Genomic DNA, 24766 nt, shown 5'->3' on the forward strand with positions numbered 1-24766 from the left:
TCTCCACGTGAGTGTCTGCATCAGGAAGCCCCAGAGTGAATCTGTCTCCTTCCCTGTCCTAAGTCTGAAGCCTGAGGCTCCCTTGAACTCCAGGCAGAAGAGCAGCAGTGGAGCCATCACCCTTGGTCATGACTCTGCTCAGACTCAGCACAGCCCAGTAAGTGCTGAGGGAGACAGTGGAAGTTGATGGGGCTGTCAGGAACACTGTTTCCTCATTATCAGGACAAGCATGACAGCTGGGGTAGACAGCTGGGAGGGAAACCATAGACAGTTTCAGCTCAGAGGCCTGTGCCAGTTTATGTTCTTGGTTCTCATCAGGGTCTGAGATTTCTCATTTTGAATTTTTCCCTCCCACAGTGATTCTCAGTCCCACTGGCAGCCTCTTCATGACAGCAACCTGTGCATACCTAAAACTGTCCCCTGAGCACTCAGCAATGTCATGAAGGTGATGGTGAGGAGGAGGGGAAGGATGCCATGTCCCTAACATCACACAGCTTTATTGAGGGCTTGCTAAGTGCCAGGCTCTGAACCCTAGGTTCTAAGTAGCTTGTTTCATTTCATCAACATAAAATCATGTTCCATTGCCCATATTTATTTTTGTCTTAGAAAAGAAATTAGGAGCCCTGAGTTTTTGTGTAACTCTTGCAATGTTGTGGAGTAGAAATGAGTGAAGTCATGTTTGAGACAGGTGAGTAGTCTGACTGTAGACACGAGGAGCATGTCTAGTATTCCCCTCTGATATAGCAGCCATCTCTTTCTCTTTCCTGTCACTCCAGGAAGGGACCCAAGTTCATTGTGATCTTACCTTGGGGTTTCTTGGTAGATCACAGTGGGCAGCAGTAGGTAAAGTATGGCTGAGTTTAAAGGCAAAGAACACAGAAATATCACAGAGTCATTCTGGGGATATTCTCTCTCTCTCTCTCTCTCAATCTCATTTCAAGATTTCAACTCAGCCATCCACTTTGTCCCCAACTCTTGAAATCACTCACTTAATCTGAGAAAGAGGCATGTGGTTTGGGTCTTGGGTTCCAAGACCAAGGAATGAATTAGCATTGCCTTTAGGCAGCTGAAGTTAGAGAACTGTAATCCAACTATCAGCAAGGGGTGTCATGACAATCTTAGAATTCTACATAGGATGATGGAAACTCAAAGCTGGTGCTGGGTCTTCCCTGATCTCCCTCACTTCAACTACAGGCAAGAAAGTTTATTATCAGAAAAACCATAAAGCACAATGACCAGACCATGAAAGGAAACAGAATAAAAACTTTAAACAAGTTTAAAGGAAACAATTCTTATATAGCATTTTTTCTAAAAGAAAAACTGAGGTTATAAGGGGTGTATATTAAAAATATTTGAAAAATTCAGGTGGCTCTTAAAGTTCATTATTTTATATCATTGTCAGGTGTCTAGTGTAGCAGTGTTACATATGTGGTCACTGATATTACATGATTATATGTACACACATAAACTATTTTTATCAAGATTTGAGGTCCACAAAACAAATGAAAGGAGTTATATATTAAAGGATGCTAAAAGACAAATGGGAGTGGGCATTTAGCATTGTGGTTAAGATGCCCACCTCCCACCCTTGCATGCCTGGGTTGGATTCCTGGATCTGGCTCCTCACTCCAGCTTCCTGCTACTGCAGATGATAGGAAGTAGTGGTGATGATCAGATATTGGGGTTACTGCCACACATGTGGAAGACCTGGATTGAATTCCATCTCCCAAAGCTTCCACATGGGAGAAGTCACAGCCATGGTAGTCATTTGGGGAAGTGAACCAGTGGAGGAAAACTCTCAAATCTCTAGCCATCTGTGTCTCTGCTTCTCAAAATAAGCAGATACACAATGCTTGAGTGACTACTTCCATCTACAAAGGAGGGCAATCAGAAGAGCTAAGAATGATAAAACCCTAGAGGGCAACTGATACCCAGCAATATTTCCTGATTGTGAATACCCAACTTTAATTTGGTGGTTAGATAATGCAGTTCTAGCTCTTCAGGGTATTATACTTTGTTTAAGTCAAGTAAATTACACTGTTGATTACATTAAAATAAGGTATATAGCACACTGCTAGCAAGAATGTTTTTCTAAACAAGGAAAGACACTTTATATGCTTCCTTTTAAAAAGCAAAGGGTGCTTCACCAAAAGAAAATTTAGCAAGTAGAAAAGCAAAAGACCCTAGTTTAACAGAAATATAAACAAGTGTTATAGTCATTGAATAGAAAGATGACCATTTCACCCATAGATAGTAAAATTTAAAGTAATCACTGTTCATTAAAAGTATAGTAGCATAACATAATGTAGATTAAAATATATTATCTCAAAAAGGAAAGAAAGTGAGCGAGGGAGGGAATAAGAACTGAATATCATTATATTGTATCTATGAACTAAATTACATCCGCTAAAACTAAAAAACTAAAAATGAATTCAAAGAATAGGTTACAATTGACTGTGATCATGGACTTAGTCCTTCTAATGATTATGGTCTTCTAAAATTTTCATTTGAGTGTCTCTAAAGTAGATGTGCATGGAAGGAGGTGAGTAACACGAAAACCAATCATGAAAGCACCCTAAGAAGCCTGAGTGTATTATGGTTGAGGAGACTGGAAGAAGTTGTATGCTCACCAATGGGAATAAGAGTGAGAAAACACATCATAAAAAATTATGAATTTCTAAACTGTATAGTACCAAGTAACATTTTCTTTCAAATCCGTTTATTGTACAAACCTTAGAGTTACTCTTGAACTATATGCTTGACTAGTTGAGTTGAAAACATATGCAGAGTGCTGGGTGACTGTTATCTGTTTACTTTTACCAACACTATTTTCTTTACCAGAAGGAATGCAGGTTATATTGAAACACAAAATATTACACGTGTCTCAGAATTCCATCTCTTGGGATTCTCGGAGGATCCAGACCTACATCCCCTCATTTTTGTGCTGTTCCTGTCCATGTACTTGGTCACAGTGCTCGGGAATCTGCTCATCATCCTGGCTGTCAGATCAGACTCCCACCTCCACACCCCCATGTACTTCTTCCTCTGCAACTTGTCCTTGGCTGACATGGGTCTCACCTCTACCACGGTTCCCAAGGCGATTGTGGATGTCTATACTCACAGCACAGTCATCTCCTATGTGGGATGCCTGGCACAGATGTCTCTCTTCATCATCTATGGATGCATGGATGATTTGATTCTGACAGTGATGGCCTATGACAGGTTTGTCGCCATCTGTCACCCTCTTCATTACCAGGTCATCATGAACCCCCACCGCTGTGGCTTCTTAGTTTCAGTGACAGTTGTGGGCAGTCTTTTGGATTCCCTGCTGCATAATTTGATGGTCTTGCAAGTTACCTGCTTCAAGGATGTTGAAATTTCTAATTTCTTCTGTGATCCTTCGCAGCTTCTCAACCTCACCTGCCTTGATACCATCATTCATGACATATTTGTATATTTTATTGGTGTTGTATATGCCTTTCTCCCTATGTCAGCACTCTTCTTCTCTTATTATAAAATCATTTCCTCCATTCTGAGGGTCCCATCACCAGGTGGGAAGTACAAAGCCTTCTCCACCTGTGGCTCTCATTTGACAGTTGTTTGCTTATTTTATGGAACAGGCCTTGGGGTCTATCTCAGTTCAAATTTCTCACTTTCTCTGGGGGAGGGTGCCTGGGCTTCAGTGGTGTACACTCTGGTCACCCCCATGCTCAACCCCTTTATCTACAGCCTGAGGAACAGGGACATCAAGGGGGCTATCTCAAGGCTCCTCAGCAACACAGTCCCAGTGCCATGCATTTGGGGTACTAGTTGAAAAGCAGCTAAACTGAGTGTCTAGAACTATAAACCTCACCTCTCACATTCCATGGTTTTTGAGGCTCTTGTTCTCTCCATATATTGCGTGTTAAATTGGCCTCTTTTGGTCTTTTTGGTGGGGAGTATTATAGAATATTTGTTCAGGTTAACCACCACATTTTTTTTGGACAGGCAGAGTTAGTGAGAGAGAGACAGAGAGAAAGGTCTTCCTTTTCTGTTGGTTCACCCCCCAAATGGCCACTACGGCCAGTGTGCTGCGCCAATCCGAAGCCAGGAGCCATGTGCTTCCTCCTGGTCTCCCATGAAGGTGCAGGACCCAAGGACTTGGGCCATCCTCCACTGCACCTCCTGGCTAGAGTAGAAAGCTGGACTTTAAGAGGAGCCATCGGGACTAGAACCCGGGGTGCTGGCACCACAGGCGGAGGATTAGCCAAGTGAGCCATGGCACTGGCCAACCACTGTATGTCTTAATCCTTTGATACTATGGAGCTTTCTGTAGGTTATTGTTGCTGATGCAGACATCCTAGACAGATGAACAAGTCTCTTTTTAAAAATTTATTTGACAGAGTTACAGACAGTGAGAGAGAGAGAGAGAGAGACAGACAGAGAGAAAGGTTTTCCTTCCATTGGTTCACTCCCCAAATGGCCATTAACGGTCAGAGATGCACCAATCCGAAGCCAGGAGCCAGGTGCTTCTTCCTGGTCTCCCATGTGAATGCAGGGCCCAAGCACTTGGGCCATCCTCCACTGTTTTCCCAGGCTATAGCAGAGAGCTGGACTGGAAAAGGAGCAACTGGGACTAAAACTGACACCCATACAGAATGGTGGCACCACACTTTTTTTTTTAAAGATTTATTTACTTGAAAGTCAGGGAGAGGGAGAGGAAGAGGGAGAGGGAGAGAGGGAGAGAGGGAGAGAGGGAGAGAGGGAGAGAGGGAGAGAGGGAGAGAGGGAGAGAGGGAGAGAGGGAGAGAGGGAGAGAGGGAGAGAGGGAGAGAGGGAGGGGTGCAGTGTCCCAAGGATTTGAGCCATCTTCCATTGCTTTCCCAGGCCACAGCAAAGAGCTGAATTGGAAGTGGAGCAGCTGGGACTTGAACTGGCACCCATATGAGACGCTGGCACTGCAAGCGGTGGCTTGACCTGCTTTGCCACAATGGCTGCCCCTCCTTTTGTGTTTTTACAGTTTCCATATTTTCCAAAATTCATATGTATCTTACACATGTGTGTCACCCTTCGTTATCTGTGAGAATGTGCAGTGCTGCTCATTTTTAGGGAACACCAAGGAGCTTTAGCAATATTCAGGCTTGAGCCTCTCCACCAGAGATTCTGATTTCTTCAAGTGTATGAAGACTGAGAAGAGAATTTCTAAGGCACCCTAAGTGTATGATGAAAACCGACAACAAGTTTTTAGGAGCTTCATTGTAGGTGATGAGCTACTTTTCTCTGTTTCAGGATTTTCCTTCTTTGTGTGACTTTACACAGTTTGATTATAATTTGTTTTGGTGTTAGTCTTTTGGATTTATTATAATTGGAGATCACTGAGCTTCTTGAATGTCTATGTTTACTTTCTTCTTCAAATTTGGGAAGTTTTAAATTTTAGTCATTATTTCATCATGTTGGTTCTCTGCTGCACGCTCTCTCTCTACTTATTGTGCAACTCCCAGAATGCATATGTTGGTCCTCTTATAGTATCCCTTAAATCTGACTCTTTTACTTCTTTTCATTCTTTTTCCCTCTGTTCTTTTGACTTAATAGTTGAAAAAAAAAACAACTCAATCTGAAGACAAAGTTTTGATTAGTTGAGTCTAGCAGTGATTGTAAAGACTAAACACGTTTTGAGTTAAAAACAGGGGAAGCTGGATATGATTCACTAATTGTGACAAAGCAATTAATATGAGATGTTAATAAAGGAAAAGGTGTGAGTGGCAAATGGACATGCCCTGTAATACTACCTCATAATTTGTTTTATACATTTAAATCTATTCTGATATAAAAGTTTAAAAGTATAACTGTCAGTAAAAATAATTTGGATGGTTAAAAAAATGGCCGAGTCTCTCTTCTTGATACAGTCTGCTTTTGAACACTGTATTTTTATTCCAATTTAGTTATTTTATGCTTTATCTCCAGTATTTGTTTCTTTTATAGTTTACACCTCTTTATTTTATTATCATTTTTTCATATATAGTTTTCATGATTTGTCTGTTATCTGTTAATATATTGACAATCTTTAAGATGGTTATTTTGAACTTGTTGTGGGATAATCAAAATATCTGCATTTCTCTGCAGGTGGTTTATTTCTGCAGATAAAATTTGTTCCTTCATGTCTCATTTGTTTCTATGCATTGCTTGTGTTCTCTGCTGAGATTGGAGTCTCAGAAAAATCAGGAGGGGCTGGCTCTGTGTCGTAATGGGTAAAGCCACCGCCTGCAGTGCCGGCATCCCATATGGGTGCTGGTTCAAGTCCTGGCTGCTCCACTTCTGATCCAGCTCTCTGCTATGGCTTGGAAAAACAGTAGATGGCCCAAGTCATGTCTGTCAGAGACCTGGAAGAAGCTTCTAGCTCCTGGCATTGGATCGGCACAACTCTGGGAAGTGCTGCCAACTGGGGAGTGAACTAGTGAATGGAAGACCTCTCTTTCTCTGAGTCTCCTCTCTCTCTGTCACTCTTTTAAATCAAATCTTTTTTTTTTTAAAAGATAAATCAGGCTCTCCCAGTCCTTATGGATTGGCTTCATGAAGGGAAAGACCTTTACTGGTAGTCATGTTGGACATTCTGGGGAACCTCAAGCCTTTCTGGGGAGGCTTTGTCTCAGGGCTTTTGTGTGTGGTTTTGCAGTTAAAGTTTTACCATTGTCCTCAAGGGTGCATCATCTTCTCCTCCACTTGGTGTCTGCCTGTGGCACTGCAGTTCCTCTGGGGGCTGTTCCTAGCTGCCCTCCCTTATTCTCTGTGCCCCACATAGCAATGTCATTACCATAAGTGTCCAAGTCAGGCCAGGTATCAACTCCTTCCTCGGGCCTTTCTGAGAAGACAGAACTTTGAACACTCCACCTGCTCTTTCTCTTCCACAAGAGATGTTAGGAGTTGAGGATTTTCTCTCTGCCATACTGCCTTTGGGGCAGGGAGGGCCTTGTTGTGCACATGCAGCGAGCTCTCTAATGCACTTGGACACAGCTCTTGCAGGTTTTGTGCACACCTAGGGTGACACAGTCTCTTAGCCAGTTTGTTAGAGGCCAGACACAGGCATTTTGTCCCTGTATATTAAGTCTTGCCATCATGTAGGAAATGTAGACCTGGGCTTCCTATTCTGTATGTCACTGATATCACTGTGGCCAAATGCATATCTTTTAATACTTAATGAGCTGACAACACTCATTAAAAAATTTAAAGGAAATGCATCATGGAGTGAAATGAGTACTACCTTGGTAATCAGAAAAAGAAATCACTGGGAACATTTGTTGTGGGCATTTGGGCAGTGACCTAGCAATGAGATTTATCTTTCTCTGGTTGTCTTTGTCTCAGCCTCTCTGCATTTCAAGTGGATACAAATAAATAAAAAGACCACTAGTCTCAGCACAGTGAAGACTGTACCTGTGTGTCCTCCTTCCAGAATCATGTGTGTTAGAGGAGGCAGGGCTGCATGTCTTCCAAAATTCCTGAGGAGAGAGCCTTAGCCCTCCATGCTCACTGGGCATGAATGGGAAATGGACCCTCACCCTCTACTGATGCCCCACAGCAAGGGAGCCCATACTGTGTGTTCTGTAAGACAGAGAGCTTGCAAGAGGGACTGTTGGAATATGGTTTCCTTATGCACAGGACTAGCAGGGTATTTGTGATTATTAAACTGGCAAGTCCCCAAAGAAAAGTATCAGTGCAAAGACCAAAATTTTAAGAGCTTGGTTCTTGGGTAGAATTCTGAACTATCAGTGAGAATTCTGCTTTCCTTTTATAGTGTTTCTTTCAAGAGTAACTCATCATGTTTGCATTACTATTTACTGCATCACAAGGTTAAATACAGATATGTTTACATGTATGGGGTCCTTCAAAAGTACAAGGAAATGCCTATTTTGAACCTTTCTTTCAACTCTATTTCCTATGAACTTTTAAAAATTATTCCTTGTCTTTCTTTCTTTCAGCTGTTCCTAAGTAACTAATCATAAGGTGCTAAATAAATATGTAATACTTAATAGTCTTATAATATATAAAAAATTCAAGGCCAGCACCATGGCTCACTAAGCTAATCCTCAGCCTGTGGTGATGGCACTCTGGGTTCTAGTCCTGGTTGAGGCACTGGTTCTGTCCCAGTTGCTCTTCTTCCAGTCCAGCTCTCTGCTGTGGCCCGGGGAAGGCAGTGGAGGATGGCCCAAGTGTTTCGGCCCCTGCATCCACATGGGAAACCAGGAGGAAGCACCTGGCTCCCGGCTTCAGAATGGCACAGTGCACTGGCCATAGCAGCCATTTTGGGGGCGAACCAATGGAAGGAAGACCTTTCTCTCGTCTCTCTCTGCCTAACTCTGCCTTAAAAAAATTCAGTAAAGACACAATTTATAAGAAGACTCATTTAAAAGATTAAAATACCAATAAGTGGGGCTGACATTCTAGCACAGTGGGATAAGCTACCCCTTGTGACACCGGCATCCCACATGGGAGACTGAGTCCCATCTGCTCCATTTCTGAGCCAGCTCCTTGCTAAGGCACCTGGGGAAGCACCAGTTATGGCCCAGACACTAGGATACAGAAGAAGCTCCTGGTTCCTGGCTTTGGCTTGGCCCAGCCCAAACATCTGTGGTCATTTTGGGGGTGAACCAATGTGTGGAAGATCGATCGCTCTCTGTCTCTTACTCTGTCACTCTGCCTTCCAAAGTAAATAAATAAATCTATTAAAATTAAAAACAAACCTATTTTTTTGACAGGCAGAGTGGACAGTGAGAGAGAGAGAAAGAGACAGAGAGAAAGGTCTTCCTTTGTCATTGGTTCACCTTCCAATGGCCGCTGCGGCTGGTGTGCTGTGGCTGGTGCCACATCTACAAACATCTACAAACACCTACAGCCAACTTATATTTGACGAAGGATCCAAAACCAATCCCTGGAGTAAGGACAGTCTATTCAATAAAAGGTGCTGCGAAAATTGGATTTCCATGTGCAGAAGCATGAAACAAGACCCCTACCTTTCACCTTACACAAAAATTCACTCAACATGGATTAAAGACTTAAATCTATGACCCAACACCATCAAATTACTAGAGAGCATTGGAAAAACCCTGCAAGATATAGGTACTGGCAAAGATTTCTTGGAAAATACCCCAGAAGCACAGGCAGTCAAAGCCGAAGTTAACATTTGGGATTGTATCAAATTGAGAAGTTTCTGTACTGCAAAAGAAACAGTCAGGAAAGTGAAGAGGCAACCGACAAAATGGGAAAAAATATTTGCAAACTATGCAACTGATAAAGGGTTGATCACCAGAATCTACAAAGAGATCAAGAAACTCCACAACATCAAAACAAACAACCCACTTAAGAGATGGGCCAAGGACCTAAATAGACATTTTTCAAAAGAGGAAATCCAAATGGCCAACAGACACATGAAAAAACATACAAGATCACAAGCAATTAGGGAAATGCAAATCAAAACCACAATGAGGTTTCACCTCACCCCGGTTAGAATGGCTCACATACAGAAATCTACCAATAATAAATCCTGGAGAGGATGCGGGGGAAAAGGGACACTAACCCACTGTTGGTAGGAATGCAAACTGGTTAAGCCACTATGGAAGTCAGTCTGGAGATTCCTCAGAAACCTGAATATAACCCTACATTCAACCCAGCCATCCCACTCCTTGGAATTTACCCAAAGGAAATTAAATTGGCAAACAAACAAGCTGTCTGCACATTAATGTTTATTGCAGCTCAATTCACAATAGCTAAAACCTGGAACCAACCCAAATGCCCATCAACAGTAGACTGGATAAAGAAATTTTGGGACATGTACTCTGCAGAATACTATACAGCAGTCAAAAACAACGAAATCCGGTCATTTGAAACAAGATGGAGGAATTTGGAAAACATCATGCTGAGTGAATTAAGCCAGTCCCAAAGGGACAAATATCATATGTTCTCCCTTATCAGCGACAAATAACTGAGCACCAGAAGGGAAACTTGTTGAAGTGAAATGGACACTATGAGAAACAGTGACCTGATCAGCTCTTGTCCTGACTGTTGATGTACAATGTAATACTTTATCCATTTTAGTATTTTTTTGTGTTCTAGTACCATTGGTTGAACTCTGTAATTAACACACAATTATTCTTAGGTGTTTAAATTTTAACTGAAAAGTGATCCCTGTTAGGAATCTGGAAAGCATTATGCTGAGTGAAATAAGCCAGTCCCAAAGGGACAAATACCATATGTTCTCCCTGATCAGTGAAAACTAACTGAGCACCAAAAAAGAAACCTGTTAAAGTGAAATGAACACTATGAGAAACGGTGACTTGATCAGCCCTTGCCCTGACTGTTGATGAACAACTTAATACGTTATCCCTCTTAGTATTTTTTTTTGTTTATTTGTTCTACTTAATACTTTTGGTTGAATACTGTAATCAATACACAATTCTTCTTAAGTGCTGAAACTTAACTGAAAAGTGATCACTGTTAAATATAAGAGTGGGAATAAGAGAGGGAAGAGATGTGCAATTCGGGACACGCTCAAGCTGACTTACCTCTAACGGTAGAGTTAGAAACATACCAGGGGATTCCAATTCAATCCCATCAAGGTGGCATGTACCAATGCCATCTCACTAGTCCCAGTGATCAATTTCTGTTCACAATTGATCATAATGATAGGACTAAGAATCAAAGGGATCACATAAACAAGACTAGTGTCTGCAAATACTAGCTGATAGAATAAAAAGGGAGAGAACAATCCAACATGGGAAGCGAGATACACAGCAGACCCATAGAATGGCAGATGTCCTAAACAGCACTCTGGCCTCAGAATCAGCCCTTGAGGCACGCAGATCTGGATGAAAAGCCCATGAGAGTGTTACAGGCATGGAAAGCCAAAACAGTCTGGCAAAAAAAAAAAAACAAACAAAAAACAAACAAAACAACAACAACAACAACAACCTACATGAAAGTTCTCCGCAAGTGAGATCCCAGTGTAAAGAACAGGTCATCAAAGAAGGAGGTACCTTTCTCTGAAGGGAGGACAGAACTTCCACTTTGACTACCACCTTGTCTAAATATGATCAGAGTTGGTGAACTCAAAAGGCTTCCATAGCCTTGAAAACTCATGACAAGAGCCTAGGGTGATTACTGATGCCATAAACAAGAGTGCCAATTTGTTAAGTCAACAACAGGAGTCACTGTGCACTTACTCCTCATGTAGGATCTCTGTCCTTAATGTGCTGTACACTGTGATTTAATGCTATAACTAGTACTCAAACAGTATTTTTCACTTTGTGTTTCTATGTGGGTGCAAATTGTTGAAATCTTTACTTAATATATGCTAAACTGATCTTCTGTATATAAAGAGAATTGAAAATGAATCTTGATGTGAATGGAAGGGGGGAGGGAGAGGGAAAGAGGAGGGTTGTGGGTGGGAGGGAAGTTAAGGGGGGGAAGCCATTGTAATCCATAAGCTGTACTTTGGAAATTTATATTCAATAAATAAATGTTTAAAAAAAGTTCCTTATTTCCAATCATTGAAAATGCAGAATGTAGTAATGCTATATTTGTAGGTGGTGATTTCATGACTATGTGTTTGCAGCAAAGATACTGTTTATCAAAATTTGAAACCCACCAAAGACAAGGTGAGGAGTTACATATTGAATGATTGTACAGGACAAACAGGATTTGGCCCATAGCTTGGTGGTGAAGATGCCCATCACCCCCTTGTGGAGTACTGAGGTTTGATTCTTGGCTCTGAATATTGACTGCAGCTTCCTGCTAAGGCAGACAATGAAACATAGCAGGGATGGGCAAAGTCACTGGGTTGCTGCACACATCTGGGAAAAATCTGCATTGAGTTCCAAGTCCTAGTTCTGACTTGGACCAACCATAGATACTGCAGCTTTGGGGGAATGAGCCAGTGGATGAAAGTTTTCTCAGACCCTGTCTCTGCCCCTCAAAAAAGCAGATAAACAATATCTGAGTGAGCACTTACATCTACACAGCACAGAACAGAAAAACCAATCATTGCTAAAACTTTTGGATGACAATGGACACAAACATTTCCTAATTTGAACCATCCACTTCAATTTAGTGTTTAGACAAAGCACTGGCAGCTCTTACAGAGTATTTATAAGCATTCTTAATCAAGGATATATGCGCAATTGTTTAGAAAATTAAGGCATTTTACTGCTAATTTCCTTCACATTCATGTATTTGTCAGTTCCTAATGTGCTTGGTTGCCTAACATTGTTCAGTTGAGTGTCTCTGAAGCAGGTTGAGTATAAAAGGAGCTGAATAACATGGAAACCAATCATGGAAGATCCCTAAGAAGACTGAGTTCAAAATCACAGAGAGGTGACAGACGTTGAACAGTCCAAAAGTGTAAATATGAGGAGGTCTTCAAAAACTTTGTGGGGGCAGGTGCTATGGTGTAGTAGGTTAAGCCTCCACCTGGAGAGCTGGCATCCTATATGGGCACTAGTTAGTGTCCTGGCTGTTCAACTTCTGATCTAGCTCTCTGCCTATGTCCTGGAAAACAGTGGAGGATGACCCAAGTGCTTGAGCCCCTGCTACTCTCATGAGAGAGCTAGAAGAGGCTCTTGGCTCCTGGCTTCAGATCAGCTCAGCTCTGGCTATTGTAGCCATCTGGAGAGTAAATCAGAGGATAGAAGATCTTTGTGTTTCTCCCTCTCTGTCTGTGACTGTACCTCTCAAATAAATAAAATCTGTTTTAAAATGGTGCAGGTGCTGTGGTGCAGTGGGTTAACGCCCTGGCCTTAAGCGCCGGCATCCCATATGGGTGCTGGATCAAGACCCTGCTGCTCCACTTCTTATCCAGCTTTCTGCGATGGCCTGGGAAAGCAGTAGAAGATGGTCCAGGTCCTTGGTCCCCTGTACCTGGTGGGAGGCCAGGAAGAAGCCCCTGGCTCCTGGCTTTGGGTCGGCACAACTCCAGCTGTTGCAGCCAATTGAGGAGCGAACCATAGGATGGAAGACCTCTCTGTCTCTGCCTCTCTCTCTCTCTGTGGCTCTCCTATTTTTCTGTGTAACTCTGACTTTCAAATAAATGAATTAAAAAAACTTTGTGGAAGATACATATCATAAAACAAAATAGGAATTTCAAAATCATACTGCACCAAGAAAACTTTTCATTTCATTTATTCCACACACCTGAGAGTTACCTTTGTGTTATACACATGACCAGCTGAAATGAAAATATATACAAGTGCTATGTGACAGTTAATCTGCATCATTTTACCAACACTCTTTTCTCTTCCAGAAGAAGTAGGGGTGACATTGAAAAAATCTCACACATGTGTCAGAATTCCATCTTATGGGCTTCTCAGAAGATCGAGACTTGCAACCCCTCATTTTGGTGCTGTTCCTGTCCATGTACCTGGTCACAGTGCTCAGAAACCTGCTGATCACCCTGGCCATCAGCTCAGACTCCCACCTCCAATCCCCTACGTACTTCTTCCACTGTAGCCTCTCCTTGGCTAACATGGGTTTTACCTCCTCCACAGTTCCTAAGATGATTGTGGATGTCTACACTCACAGCACAGTCATCTCCTATGTGGGCTGCCTGACGCAGATGTCTCTTTCATCATCTAAGGATGCATGGATGATTTGATTCTGAATATCATTGCCTATGACCAATTTGTTGCCATTTGCCATCCTCTTCATTACCAGGTCATCATGAACCCCCACCGCTGTGGCTTCTTGGTTTCAGTGTTGGTTGTGGCCAGCCTTTTGGATTCCCTGCTGTACAGTTTGATGGTCTTGCAAGTTACCTGCTTCAAGGATGTTGAAATTTCCAGTTTCTTCTATGACCCTTCTCAGCTTCTCAACCTCACCTGCCTTGACACCATCACCCATGACATATTCATTTATTTTACTGGCATCATGTAGGTTTTCCCCCACTCAGGGATCCTTTACTCTTACTATGAATGTGTTTCCTGAGAGTCTCATCACTAGGTGGGAAGTACAAAGTCTTCTCCACCTGTGACTCTCACCTGTTGGTTGTTTCCTTGCTTTATGGAACAGGCCTGATTTCAGCTTTCTCACTTTCTCCCTGGCAGTGGGCAGTGGCCTCAGTGGTGTACAGTGTGGTCACTCTCACAGTCTGAGGAGCAGGGACATCGAGAGCACTATGCAGAGGCTCCTCAATAAAACAGTCTAATTTCAGTCCCTGTGCCCTCCCTTGGATGGGATGTTGGACAAGACAGCAAAGCCAAACATCTAGGGGCTGGTGCTGCGGTGCAGCGGGTTATTGCCCTGTCCTGAAGTGCTGGCATCTCATATGGGCACTGGTTTGAGACCCGGCTGCTCCACTTCCCATTCAGCTCTCTGCTATGGGCTGGGAAAGCAGTAGAGGATGGCCCAAGTCCTTGGGCCCCTGCACCCACATGGGAGATCTGAAAGAAGCTCCTGGCTCCTGGCTTCTGATCGGCATAGCTCTGGCTGTTGCAGCCAATGAGAAATGAACCATAGGATAGAAGACCTCTCTCTCTCTCTCTCCCTCTTCCTCTCCCTCTCCCTCTCCTTTCTCTGTGTAACTCTTTCAAATAAATAAATACATCTTTAAAAAAACCTAGACATCTAGACACAAGGATCTCACCTCTCTCATGTTTGAAACTCTCGTGGCTTTCATCATTCTCTGCATTTCCTAAAGAAAATACATTCTGATGGGAAATGACTACTTACTTGATGAGGAAACACCAGAAGCCAGTGGGAAGCCAGTTTGGGCACAGAATGGTTAACACTGTCTGTGACATCATAGATTGTGTGGGAAGAAGGGAAACGATGGTTCCTCCTTTGGACTATATGATCATGGATACACCATGCAGCAGTATGATAGACACTGTGTAACTACACAATACAGAGAAACATCTGTCCATATGGCAGTTCTTCTGTAGGAACATTTGTCTGAGAGCAGATGGTTTATGGGTTGTGTAACATGCTGGGAAGAAGAGGAATATATATACAACCTTGTGGTGCTTCCAGAACATCAAAAGTACTCTTTAGTCTGTAAAGTGCTCAAGAACAGCACGGGCAATCACAGCCAAATAGAGAAATGGGATTACCTCAAGCTGAGAACATTCTCCACTGCAGAAGAAATGCTCAGCAAAGTGAAGAGGCAACTTATAGAATGGGAGAAAATATTTTCAGACTATGAAACTGATAAAGGATTAATATCCAGAATCTACACAGAGCTCAAGAACCTCTCAACAACAAAGCAATTCAGTTGAGAAATGGTCAAAGAACTTGAACATGCATTTTTCAAGAGAGGAAACAAATGGCCAACAGACACATGAAAAATATGCTCAGGATCACTAGCCATCAGGGAAATGCAAATCAAAACCACATTGAGGCCTTACCTCAGCTCTGTTAGAATGGCTCTCATACAGAAATCAAGAAATAATAAGTGCTATTGAGGATGTAGGGGAGAAGGTACCCTAATCTGTTGCTGAGAAGGTAAACTAGTACAGCCATGTGAAAGTCAGTGTGGAGATACCTCGGAAAGCTGAAAACAGATATGCCTGATGACCTAGCAATCCCACTGCTGGGAATTTACCCAAATGAAATGAAATCAGCATATGTAAGAGTTATCTGTATCTTTATGTTTATTGCAGCTCAGTTCACAATAAGACAGCAAATCAACCAGATGTCCATCAGCTGATGACTGGATAAAGAAATTATGGTAAATATCCACTATGGAGTACTATTCAGCTGTAATAGAGAATGAAATTCTATCATTTGCAACAAAATGGATGCAACTTGAAACCACTATACTTAGTGAAATAAGCCAGTCCCAAAAAGACAAATACATATGTTTTCCATGATCTGTGGTAATAGAGATCCAAAAATGTAATGTATAGAAAGCAAATCATATAGAAAACAAATCACTGATGATGACATTTTGAACTTCAACAATTGTTTACAGTCCTTGTATTTACTGTTGAGGAACAGATTTTTTCTTATTATTTTTGAACACACAATCTTATGAATATAAAGTAAACTGAACGTAGATCATTATAAAAATTAAGAGAAGGATTAGAAGAAGGAAGTGGAAGGGTGGGAGTATGGGTGGGAGGGAGGGTAGGCTAGAAAGTATCACTATGTTCTTAAATCTGTATATATGAAATATGTATACCTTAAGCAAAATTTAAAAAGCAATAAAAATAGAAAAGTACTTTTGAGAAAGACATCAACCTGTATATTCAGTCTTTAAGATGCTGGTCCAGGAGAAGGAGATTTGCATAGTAGTTAAGATGCCACTTGGGAAGCGGGCATCCCATAGCTGAGTGCCTGGATTTGAGCCCTGGCTCTGCTTCTATTGTCTGCTTCTTGCCAGTGTGCACCCTGAGGTGAAGCAGACAATGGCTCAGGTGTTTTTGTCTTTGCCACCTACATGGGAATTCCTGGGTTTGTCTGGCTCAGCACTGGCTCTTATGGGCATTTGGGGAGTGATCAATCGATGGAAGTTCTATGTATCTCTTTGTATCTCTCTGCCATTTAAATATTAATAAATATTAAAAAATAATTAAATACTAAAAAGAATGTTGGTTTCAAGCCAGTAAAATAGTATGTGTATCTTTCTCCGAGACTCACATGCATTAGGAGGCCCATGCATAGCTGTTTTTTTTTCTGACAGTCCTGAGGAGAAAGCCTCAGCCCTCATTGCTCACTGGACATAAAGGGGCAGTGGACACTCACTCCCCAGTCCTAGCCCTCAGCAAGGGAGCCCAGCACCATGTGTCCTCTGGGACACAGAGGATGCAGGAGGGAATGTTGGAAACCTTGTCTCCTTGAGTGTAGGACCAGCAATGTGGTTGGGGTAACCAGATTGACCAGGATCAAAATGAAAAGTCTCAGCCCCAAAGCATGAGGTGTATAATCTAGGTTCTTAGAGGGACTTCCTAAACCGTAGTGAGAATTCTGATTTTCTTTAACATTTTCTCTTTATAGGGCTAGTCATCACGTTTACACAACCATTTGCTATACCTCAAGAATAACTGGAGATTTTTTATATACATGGGGTCTTTAAAAAATTTTATGGAAATTTAACATTATGAACATCTGTTTTAATTTTTTAAACAAGCATTTTGAAGTTTCCTTTCTTCCTACTGCTCCTCTATTATTTATGTATAAAACAACAAGTAAATATGTGATTATCAATGGTTTTTTAATGTATCAATTTACTTCCATAAGAGACACAACTCAGAAATAGAAGACTAAATCAAACTAGTAAAAATCCCAGAAGTCCCCAGACATGAAATATCAATCCAAGCAAAGGCTTAGGAAATAAAAATAAGACGTTGTCTTTAGAAACTAAGAAAATGGAAAGGTTGACAACCTTTTCCATTCTTTACACAGAAAACCCAATTATCCTTACTTTTGTAATTGATATAATACTTTGACAGATGAAACAATCCCACATTGAGGTGTGAAAATGCAAACCAGGAACTGAATTTGATGTAAAGATCCTACAACTTGGAAGTCAGCAGCAGGGAGCACCGATGGGTGAGCTCTCTGTGAACAGGTTCTGGGTACACTTGGCTTTTCTCCTTTTCCTCTTCCAATGATATCAGAAAGTCCTTGGAGACTAGGGTAACATGGACCTATGGGCTAGTTAGGAGCTCTGTGCCTTGAGCCCCCACCCACCCAGTCCTACAAGTGCAAATAATGAGCCAGTGACTTCAGAACTTGACTTGCCAGACAAATGCTGTGGCTCTGTACTCATGTTCAGTCCTCTTGAACATCTGTGTGTCAGGAGGCCCAGCCCGTCTGTCTTCCTCCCACCCCTGAGTACAGGGCCTGAGGCTTCCCTGCATACCAGGCCAGAAGTGAGCAGTGGACCCAGCTTGTTCTGCTATGCTTCAGTGAGTGCTGAGGGAGACAGTGGAAGGAGGTGGGAATGTCAGCCTTGATCTCCATTTAAATATTAATAAATATTAAAAAATTGGGACAAACAGAACAATTGGAGTAGATGGATGGGAAAAAAGCAGTAGGCAAAGTTCCAGCTCAGGGAACTGTGAAGTTTATGTCCTTGGTTGTCAAGGGAGTCAACTCATTGAGCATTTTTCTTTCCTTCCACTGATTCTGCTCACTAGAATCTTCTTCCTGATAGGAGCAAATGAGTCTCTGAACTCTGGAGCACTCACACATGATCATGAAGGTGAGGAGGAGAAGGATGCAGTAACCATAATGTCACCAACCTTACTGAGGGTGTCCTACGAGCCAGGCTCTGAATTCTGTGTCCTATTCAACCTGCTTCTTCTCATCTATGTACTCCCCCACATTATGCTGAAGATGCTACTTTTATGTTACAGAAGTGGAGAGGAGCACAATGTTTTTGTGTAACTTGTACCAGGCTGTGAGGTAGAAATGGGTGAAATCACAACCGAGTCAGGTTGTCTGACTGCAGACATGAGCATGCCCAGTCTCCCCCCGACAAACCAGCCATCATCTCTCTTTCCTGTCACTCCAGGCTGAAAATCTGCTCACCGTGCTCTGTCTTTTGGGTTTCTTGGTAGATAACAGCAGGCAGCAGTGGGACAAGGTGACTGAGCTCACGGAGAGAGCAGACATGAGATCAGAGTCTATCTCTCTCTCTCCACTCCACTCCAAGATTTTACTTCAGTCATCCACTTTCTTCCCAACTCTCATAATCACCTCACTTGATCTCAAAAGAGACTAGACTGGGGTCTTAGTTTCCATTTCTACTGCAGAAACTGGGAAGAATTTTAAAGGACCTTGTAGAACCTGTGGTTTGGATCTCTGGTGCTCTAACCCTCCTTGATGATTGGGAGAAAATGGGGGTCTTTGGTAAACTGGATCCAGAGACTTTCAATGTCATTTTGACTCCTGCCTGCTCCACTGATGATTTCTGTGATGTAGGGCAGGCTATCAGTTCCCTGAGAATCAGCATTTTCATCTGAGCTTATGCCTCATTGATATAACTGCACTGATAATAGGTTTTTTGAACTGATAATAGGTGCCCCCTATGGGATCTGTGTGTGATGATGAATCAAAGAAAGAATGAACAATTTAGACATTATTGATCACTATTTTAAAGTTAATCTTCTTATCAAAGAAAGCCCTCTGGCCTGATGTAATGCTTTTGTATTTCTGTAAAAGTACCAGTTGTCCTCGTTCTTAGTGAGAGGACTTCAAAAGGTTCATGGAAAAATAGGGTGAAAACTTTGAGCTTATTTTGGTCTAAATGTTTTTGATATCCACACATGTGTTTTTCACAATGCACCTTTTTCACATATTATGAAAAAATTTATACCCAAAGCTTTTTTGTATTAAAATAAACTCAAACTTCCATTCATCCAAAGGCATTTTAGAGCATAACCATACCCTCACAAACGTATTTGCTGTATATTTGGAGAAGAAGAGTCTTTCGTTTCAGATTCCGCAGATGCTCATCTGTTGCTTGGCACAGAGGAGGCATAAAAAAATGGTAAATAATGGATAGACCTTTCCTTGGCTCACAATAGCTGGCCATACTTAGTAACATGGGTCCTATAATCTCATTAGTAGCACCTGCAGCATTACTATTGTTTATAGTTATTCAAAAATCAAGGCAGAGGTTGTTTTATGTAGAATAAAAAAAACCTAGTGAAGGGGCAAATATTTTGTGTGGGGTGAGACCCATTTTTGAGTTGGATATCATTGTAGCTCGCTGTGCCTTTGACAATGGTATACACTAACAAACTTGCTAGCTCTATAATGAGAGAATTCTGTATTTTATTTTTATGTATTTTTAAGATTTATTTCAGAAGTTTAGTTATAGACTGAGAGAGGGAGTGACAGAGAGAACACTCTTCCATCCGCTGGTTCACTGTCACAATGGTTGGAGCTGGGCCGATCCAAAAAGCTGGGAGCCAGGGGCTGCCTCTGGGTCTTCCATATGGGTACAGGGACCCAAGAACTTGGGTAAACTTCTACAGCCTTCCTAGGCCAGAGCAGAGAGCTGAATCAGTAGAAGATCAGCCAGGACTTCAACCAGTGCCCACATGGGATGTTGGCACCACAGGTGGAGGCTTAGCCTACTATGTCACAGTGCCAGCCCCAAATTCCATTTTAAAACCTCACAATGACCAAATATTCAGGTTCTAAACTTCCCTTAGATACTACACCTGTCATAGATATGTGTGTTCTTCCTGTATCCAGTAGACAATAGAAGCCCAGAGTGGTGCAGAGATTCACACGCATTGTGTCTATAGTGGGTGAATGATCTGGGATGGAAACGCTGGCTTCCCCACTCCTTCTCAGAGCAGTGTCTCCTTCACTGGAGTGAATGCAAATATTATTCTGTATACAAGATGAAACCTCTCAGTGAGTAATCATGGGAGAATTATGACTAGATATAACCCTGGGATATATATTCAATGGCATATCTTAAGAATAAGAAGTTGTAGCTGATCATGATTGCTTATTATTGGGACAGCTGATGTAAATGATTAATAGTAAAATTGCCCATGCACTGAATATTGCAACTCAAACAACTCTATTCCATGCACATGTCTTATAGAAACTCTCATTTGTGTGATATGGTGACAGAAGAACTTTTGAAAGATTGTCAGAATAATAAATTGGCAAATGAAATGTTCCTCTCTCAGGCAATGACGGGAAGCAATCATAGTGTTTGAAGGAGACATGAGCACTTCACAGATAGACTTAAACTGAAACATCAATGTATACTTGTACATTTCATGGACAAGAGGTGTAGAATTCTATTCAGATGAGCTTCATGCATTTTGCAGAAAAATTTTAGAGAAAGCTGTTGAGGGATTAAGAAATTAATACTGATTCAGAGGGGCAGGCATTGTGGTGAAGCAGATTAAGCTGCTTCATCCATATTGCATTGCCTGATTCCAGACGTGGCTTACTCTTCTTCCAATTCAGCCTCTTGCTAATGTGCCTGGGACGAAGCAGATGATGGTTCAAGAACTTTGGTTCCTGCCACTCATGTGGGAGACATGCATGGGGTTCCTTGTTCCTGGCTTTGGCCTGGCACAGCCCCAGCTGCTGTGGGGATTTAGGGAATGAACCACAGGATGGAAGATCAATCTCTCTTTCTCTATCATTTTTACTCCATGTCTCTCTGTCTTTCAAATAAAATAATCAACAGAAATTTTATAACAGATTTTAGAATTTTTCTTACAACAGCTCTAAAAGGACGATAATTATTATTGCTATTTTACAGAGGTGGTAACTATTGAGTGTATTTACATTATTTTCTGGAATTTTCTGTTTTGCATTTTTTCACCATTCAAAGACAGTATAACCTAGCAAAATAAAGTAGCATTGCCTTTAGGCAGCTGAAGTTAGAAAAATTACAATCCATGTACTAGGAAGCAATGACATAAAAATCCTTGAATTATTCATAGGAAGTCTGCAACTCAGAGCTGCCTTTGGAGCTTTCCTGATATCACTCATCTCAAATGTAAATAAGAAGGTCAATCATCAGAAAAATGACCAAGCAGTATTGCTAGGCCACTAAATAATACATAATAAAAAATTTTAAAATGTTTCAAGTAAATAGCTCTCATCTATCAGGTATTTATAAAGATTCTAAGGGGAGCATACAAAGAAACCTGTAGAAAATTTTAAAAATTCAAGTGGTTCTTAACATTTCACTGTTTCTAATCATTGACAGGTGCAGAATGTACTAATGTTCCAATTGTGGTCATTGATTTCATATGACTATGTGTATTTGTCCGTGACTTTTACAAAAATTTGAAGTCCACCAAAGCCAAGCACTGGAGTTATATATTAAATGGCACTAAGAGGCAAAAAGGAGTGAGTGTAAATAGCATAGTGGTTAAGGTGCCAGCTCCCACACAGTACTTAGGGTTGATTACTGGCCCTGGTTCCTGACTCTTTCTTCCTGTGAATACAGATCCTGGCAGGCAGTGGTCAGATGGTTGAGTCTCTACCCAGGGGAGATCTGGATTGAGATAGGAATAAGAACTCACAATTTCTACCTTCTTCCAGCCACAGCCATCACTGGCATCTGCGGAGTGAAACAGTGGATGAGAGTGCTGTCTCTCTCTCTCATCTCTGTCTCTCAAGAAAAGGAGCTAACAATAATAGAGTGAGCACATACATCCACAAAGGAGGGAGTCAGAAGAGCCAGGAATGGGTAGATCCCTGGAAGACAACAGGCACACAACACAACAGCATGTCCTGGTTGTAAAGAATCAGCCTTAGCTTGGGGTCCAGACAATACATTCAGAGCTTTATAGAAGACTTATAAAAATTATGAATGAATGGAATTTGTACCATTGTTGTAGATTTTAAAAAAGGCATATTTAACTGTTTTTAAATTTCCTTTACTTCAACTGTTTTTCTTAAATACTAGATTGCATTTGACTGTGGCCATAGACTTGTTAGGTCCAATGTTCTTGGCTTTCTAACACTTGTGAGACTCTTTAAAGCTTTTGCACAGAGAGCGGAAGCACAGAAACCAATCATAAAAGATCTCTCAGAAGACTGAGTTTGTCACCATTGAAAAGATGACAGAATTTGGTCACCAAGTGTGAATATGAATGGAGTCTCCAGAAACTACAGGGAAAATTTGTATCCTGAAAAAAAATGCATGAATTTCACAACCGTATTACAACAAGAAAACTCTTTTTTTGAATACAACTTATTCTGTGAACACTAGAGTTACCCTCATGCTATATCCATGAACACACGACTTGAAGACATACAGAGTGCTGGGTGCCTGTTTATCTGTTTCCTTTTACCAATCCTATTTTCCTTTCCAAAAGGAGTCCAGGTTGTTTTGAAACACAAAATCTCACTCAAGTATTGGAATTCATCTCATGGGTTTCTCAGAGGATCCAGAACTGCAGTCCTTCCTCTTTGTGCTGGTCCTGTCCATGTACCTGATCACAGTGTTCGGGAACCTGCTAACTGACCTGGCCATCAGCTCAGACTCCCACCTCCACACCCTCATGTACTTCTTCCTCTGCAACCTGCCCTTGGCTGACATGGGTTTCACCTCTACCACGGTTGCCAAGATGATTGTGGACATCTACACTCACAGCACAGCCATCTCCTATGTGGGCTGCCTGACACAGATGTCTCTCTTTATTATCTTTGGGTGCATGGATGAATTGCTTCTGACCGTGATGGCCTATGACCGGTTTGTCGCCATTTGTCATCCATTGCATTACCAGGTCATCATGAACCTCTGCCGCTGTGGCTTCTTGGTTTCAGTGTCAGTTGTGGCCAGCCTTTTGGAATCTCCGCTGCAGAATTTGATGCTATTAAGAGCTACCTGCTTCAAAGATGTTGACATTTCTAATTTCTTCTGTGAACCTTCCCAGCTTCTCACCCTTACTTGCTCTGACACTTTCACTCATGACACAGCCATAGATTTTGTTGGCATCATCATATATGGTTTTCTCCCTATCTCAGGGATTCTCCACTCTTACTACAAAATCATTTCCCCCATTCTGAGAGTCCCATCAGCTGGTGGGAAGTACAAAGCCTTCTCCACTTGTGGCTCTCATGTGACTGTTGTATGTTTATTTTATGGAACATCCCTCAGGGTGTATCTCAGTTCAGCAGCCTCACTTTCTTCCAGGAAGTGTGCAGTAACCTCAAGTGGTGTACAGTGTGGTCATCCACTGCTAAACGCCTTTATCTACAGCCTGAGGAAAAGGGACATCAAGAGGGCCATGTGGAGACTTCTCCATCAGCAAGCCATTTAGAGTACTGATCGGAAAGCCAGCAGAACTCAGCATCCAGACACTAAAATCTCACTTGACTCATCACATCACACATGAGGCTCTCATGGCTTTCATTCATCTTCTTTTGTAACTGAGATTTCCTGTTTTGCTCTTTCTTTATGGAAGCATTATATCTTTATCCTTGCATACCTGACTCATATTGTATCTATGCACTCTTCTGTAGTTCATTGTGGATGATGCTGCTATCCTGGAAAAAATAAAATATACTTTCCTTCTTTTGTTATTTAAAATTGATATTGAGCTGCAGTGCCAGCCCAGATAAGTTAATCTTCCACCTATGGCTGCAGCACACCGGGTTCTAGTCCCGGTCGGGGTGCCAGATTCTGTCCCGGTTGCTCCTCATCCAGTCCAGCTCTCTGCTGGGGCCTGGGTGTTCAGTGGAGGATGGCCCAGGTGCTTGGGCCCTGCGCCCACATGGGAGACCAGGAGAAGCACCTGGCTCCTGGCTTTGGATCAGTGCAGTGTGCCAGCTGCTGTGTGCCAGCCACAGCACCAAAGGAAAAAGGAAGACCTTTCTCTCTCTGCCCACTCTGCCTGTCAAAAAAATTGGTATCTGTTCCATAATTTGTATGTACTTTCCATGCACATTTCCATATATATCCTTCTAAATTATTTGATCTGGTTATTCATGAGGATGCATATCATTGTTCCTTTTTATGAAACCCTAAAAGTGCTTTAAAAATTCTGATGCCTGGATTTCACTACCAGAGGTTCTCATGTCTTGAACTGATGTGTGGCCTGAGTATGGAAATTTCCAAGCATTCATGATAAGCTGAAAACTTTTCCACCAGTTCATTAGCAGCTTGATTTTATGTGATGAGTCATGTTTCCCTTACTGTTTCCATGACTTTCTTTGTGATTTTTACAGTTTAATTATAATTTGTGTTGAATGTGTTATAATTGGAGTTCATGGAGCTTCTTAAATGTATAGGTCCACTTCTTTCTTCAAATTTGGGAAGTTTCCAATTTTGGTCATTATCTCTTCAAACTGGCACACTTGCACTCTC

At 41.8% G+C, this 24766-nt stretch overlaps 2 protein-coding genes across 2 annotated transcripts; both read left to right on the forward strand.

Moving 5' to 3' along the window:
• The first annotated feature begins 2956 nt into the window (after nucleotides 1–2956).
• On the forward strand, nucleotides 2957–3814 carry LOC100345385 (olfactory receptor 7E178-like). The gene has a single exon (XM_017338886.2). The coding sequence runs from the start codon at nucleotides 2957–2959 to the stop codon at nucleotides 3812–3814; it is 858 nt and encodes a 285-aa protein (XP_017194375.2).
• A 19012-nt stretch (nucleotides 3815–22826) lies between these two features.
• LOC100345899 (putative gustatory receptor clone PTE01) lies at nucleotides 22827–23720 on the forward strand. The gene has a single exon (XM_070059338.1). The coding sequence runs from the start codon at nucleotides 22827–22829 to the stop codon at nucleotides 23718–23720; it is 894 nt and encodes a 297-aa protein (XP_069915439.1).
• The last annotated feature ends 1046 nt before the right edge of the window (nucleotides 23721–24766 follow it).

The sequence above is a fragment of the Oryctolagus cuniculus genome, chromosome 16 (assembly GCF_964237555.1).
Source record: "Oryctolagus cuniculus chromosome 16, mOryCun1.1, whole genome shotgun sequence".
Lineage (NCBI taxonomy): Eukaryota > Metazoa > Chordata > Mammalia > Lagomorpha > Leporidae > Oryctolagus > Oryctolagus cuniculus.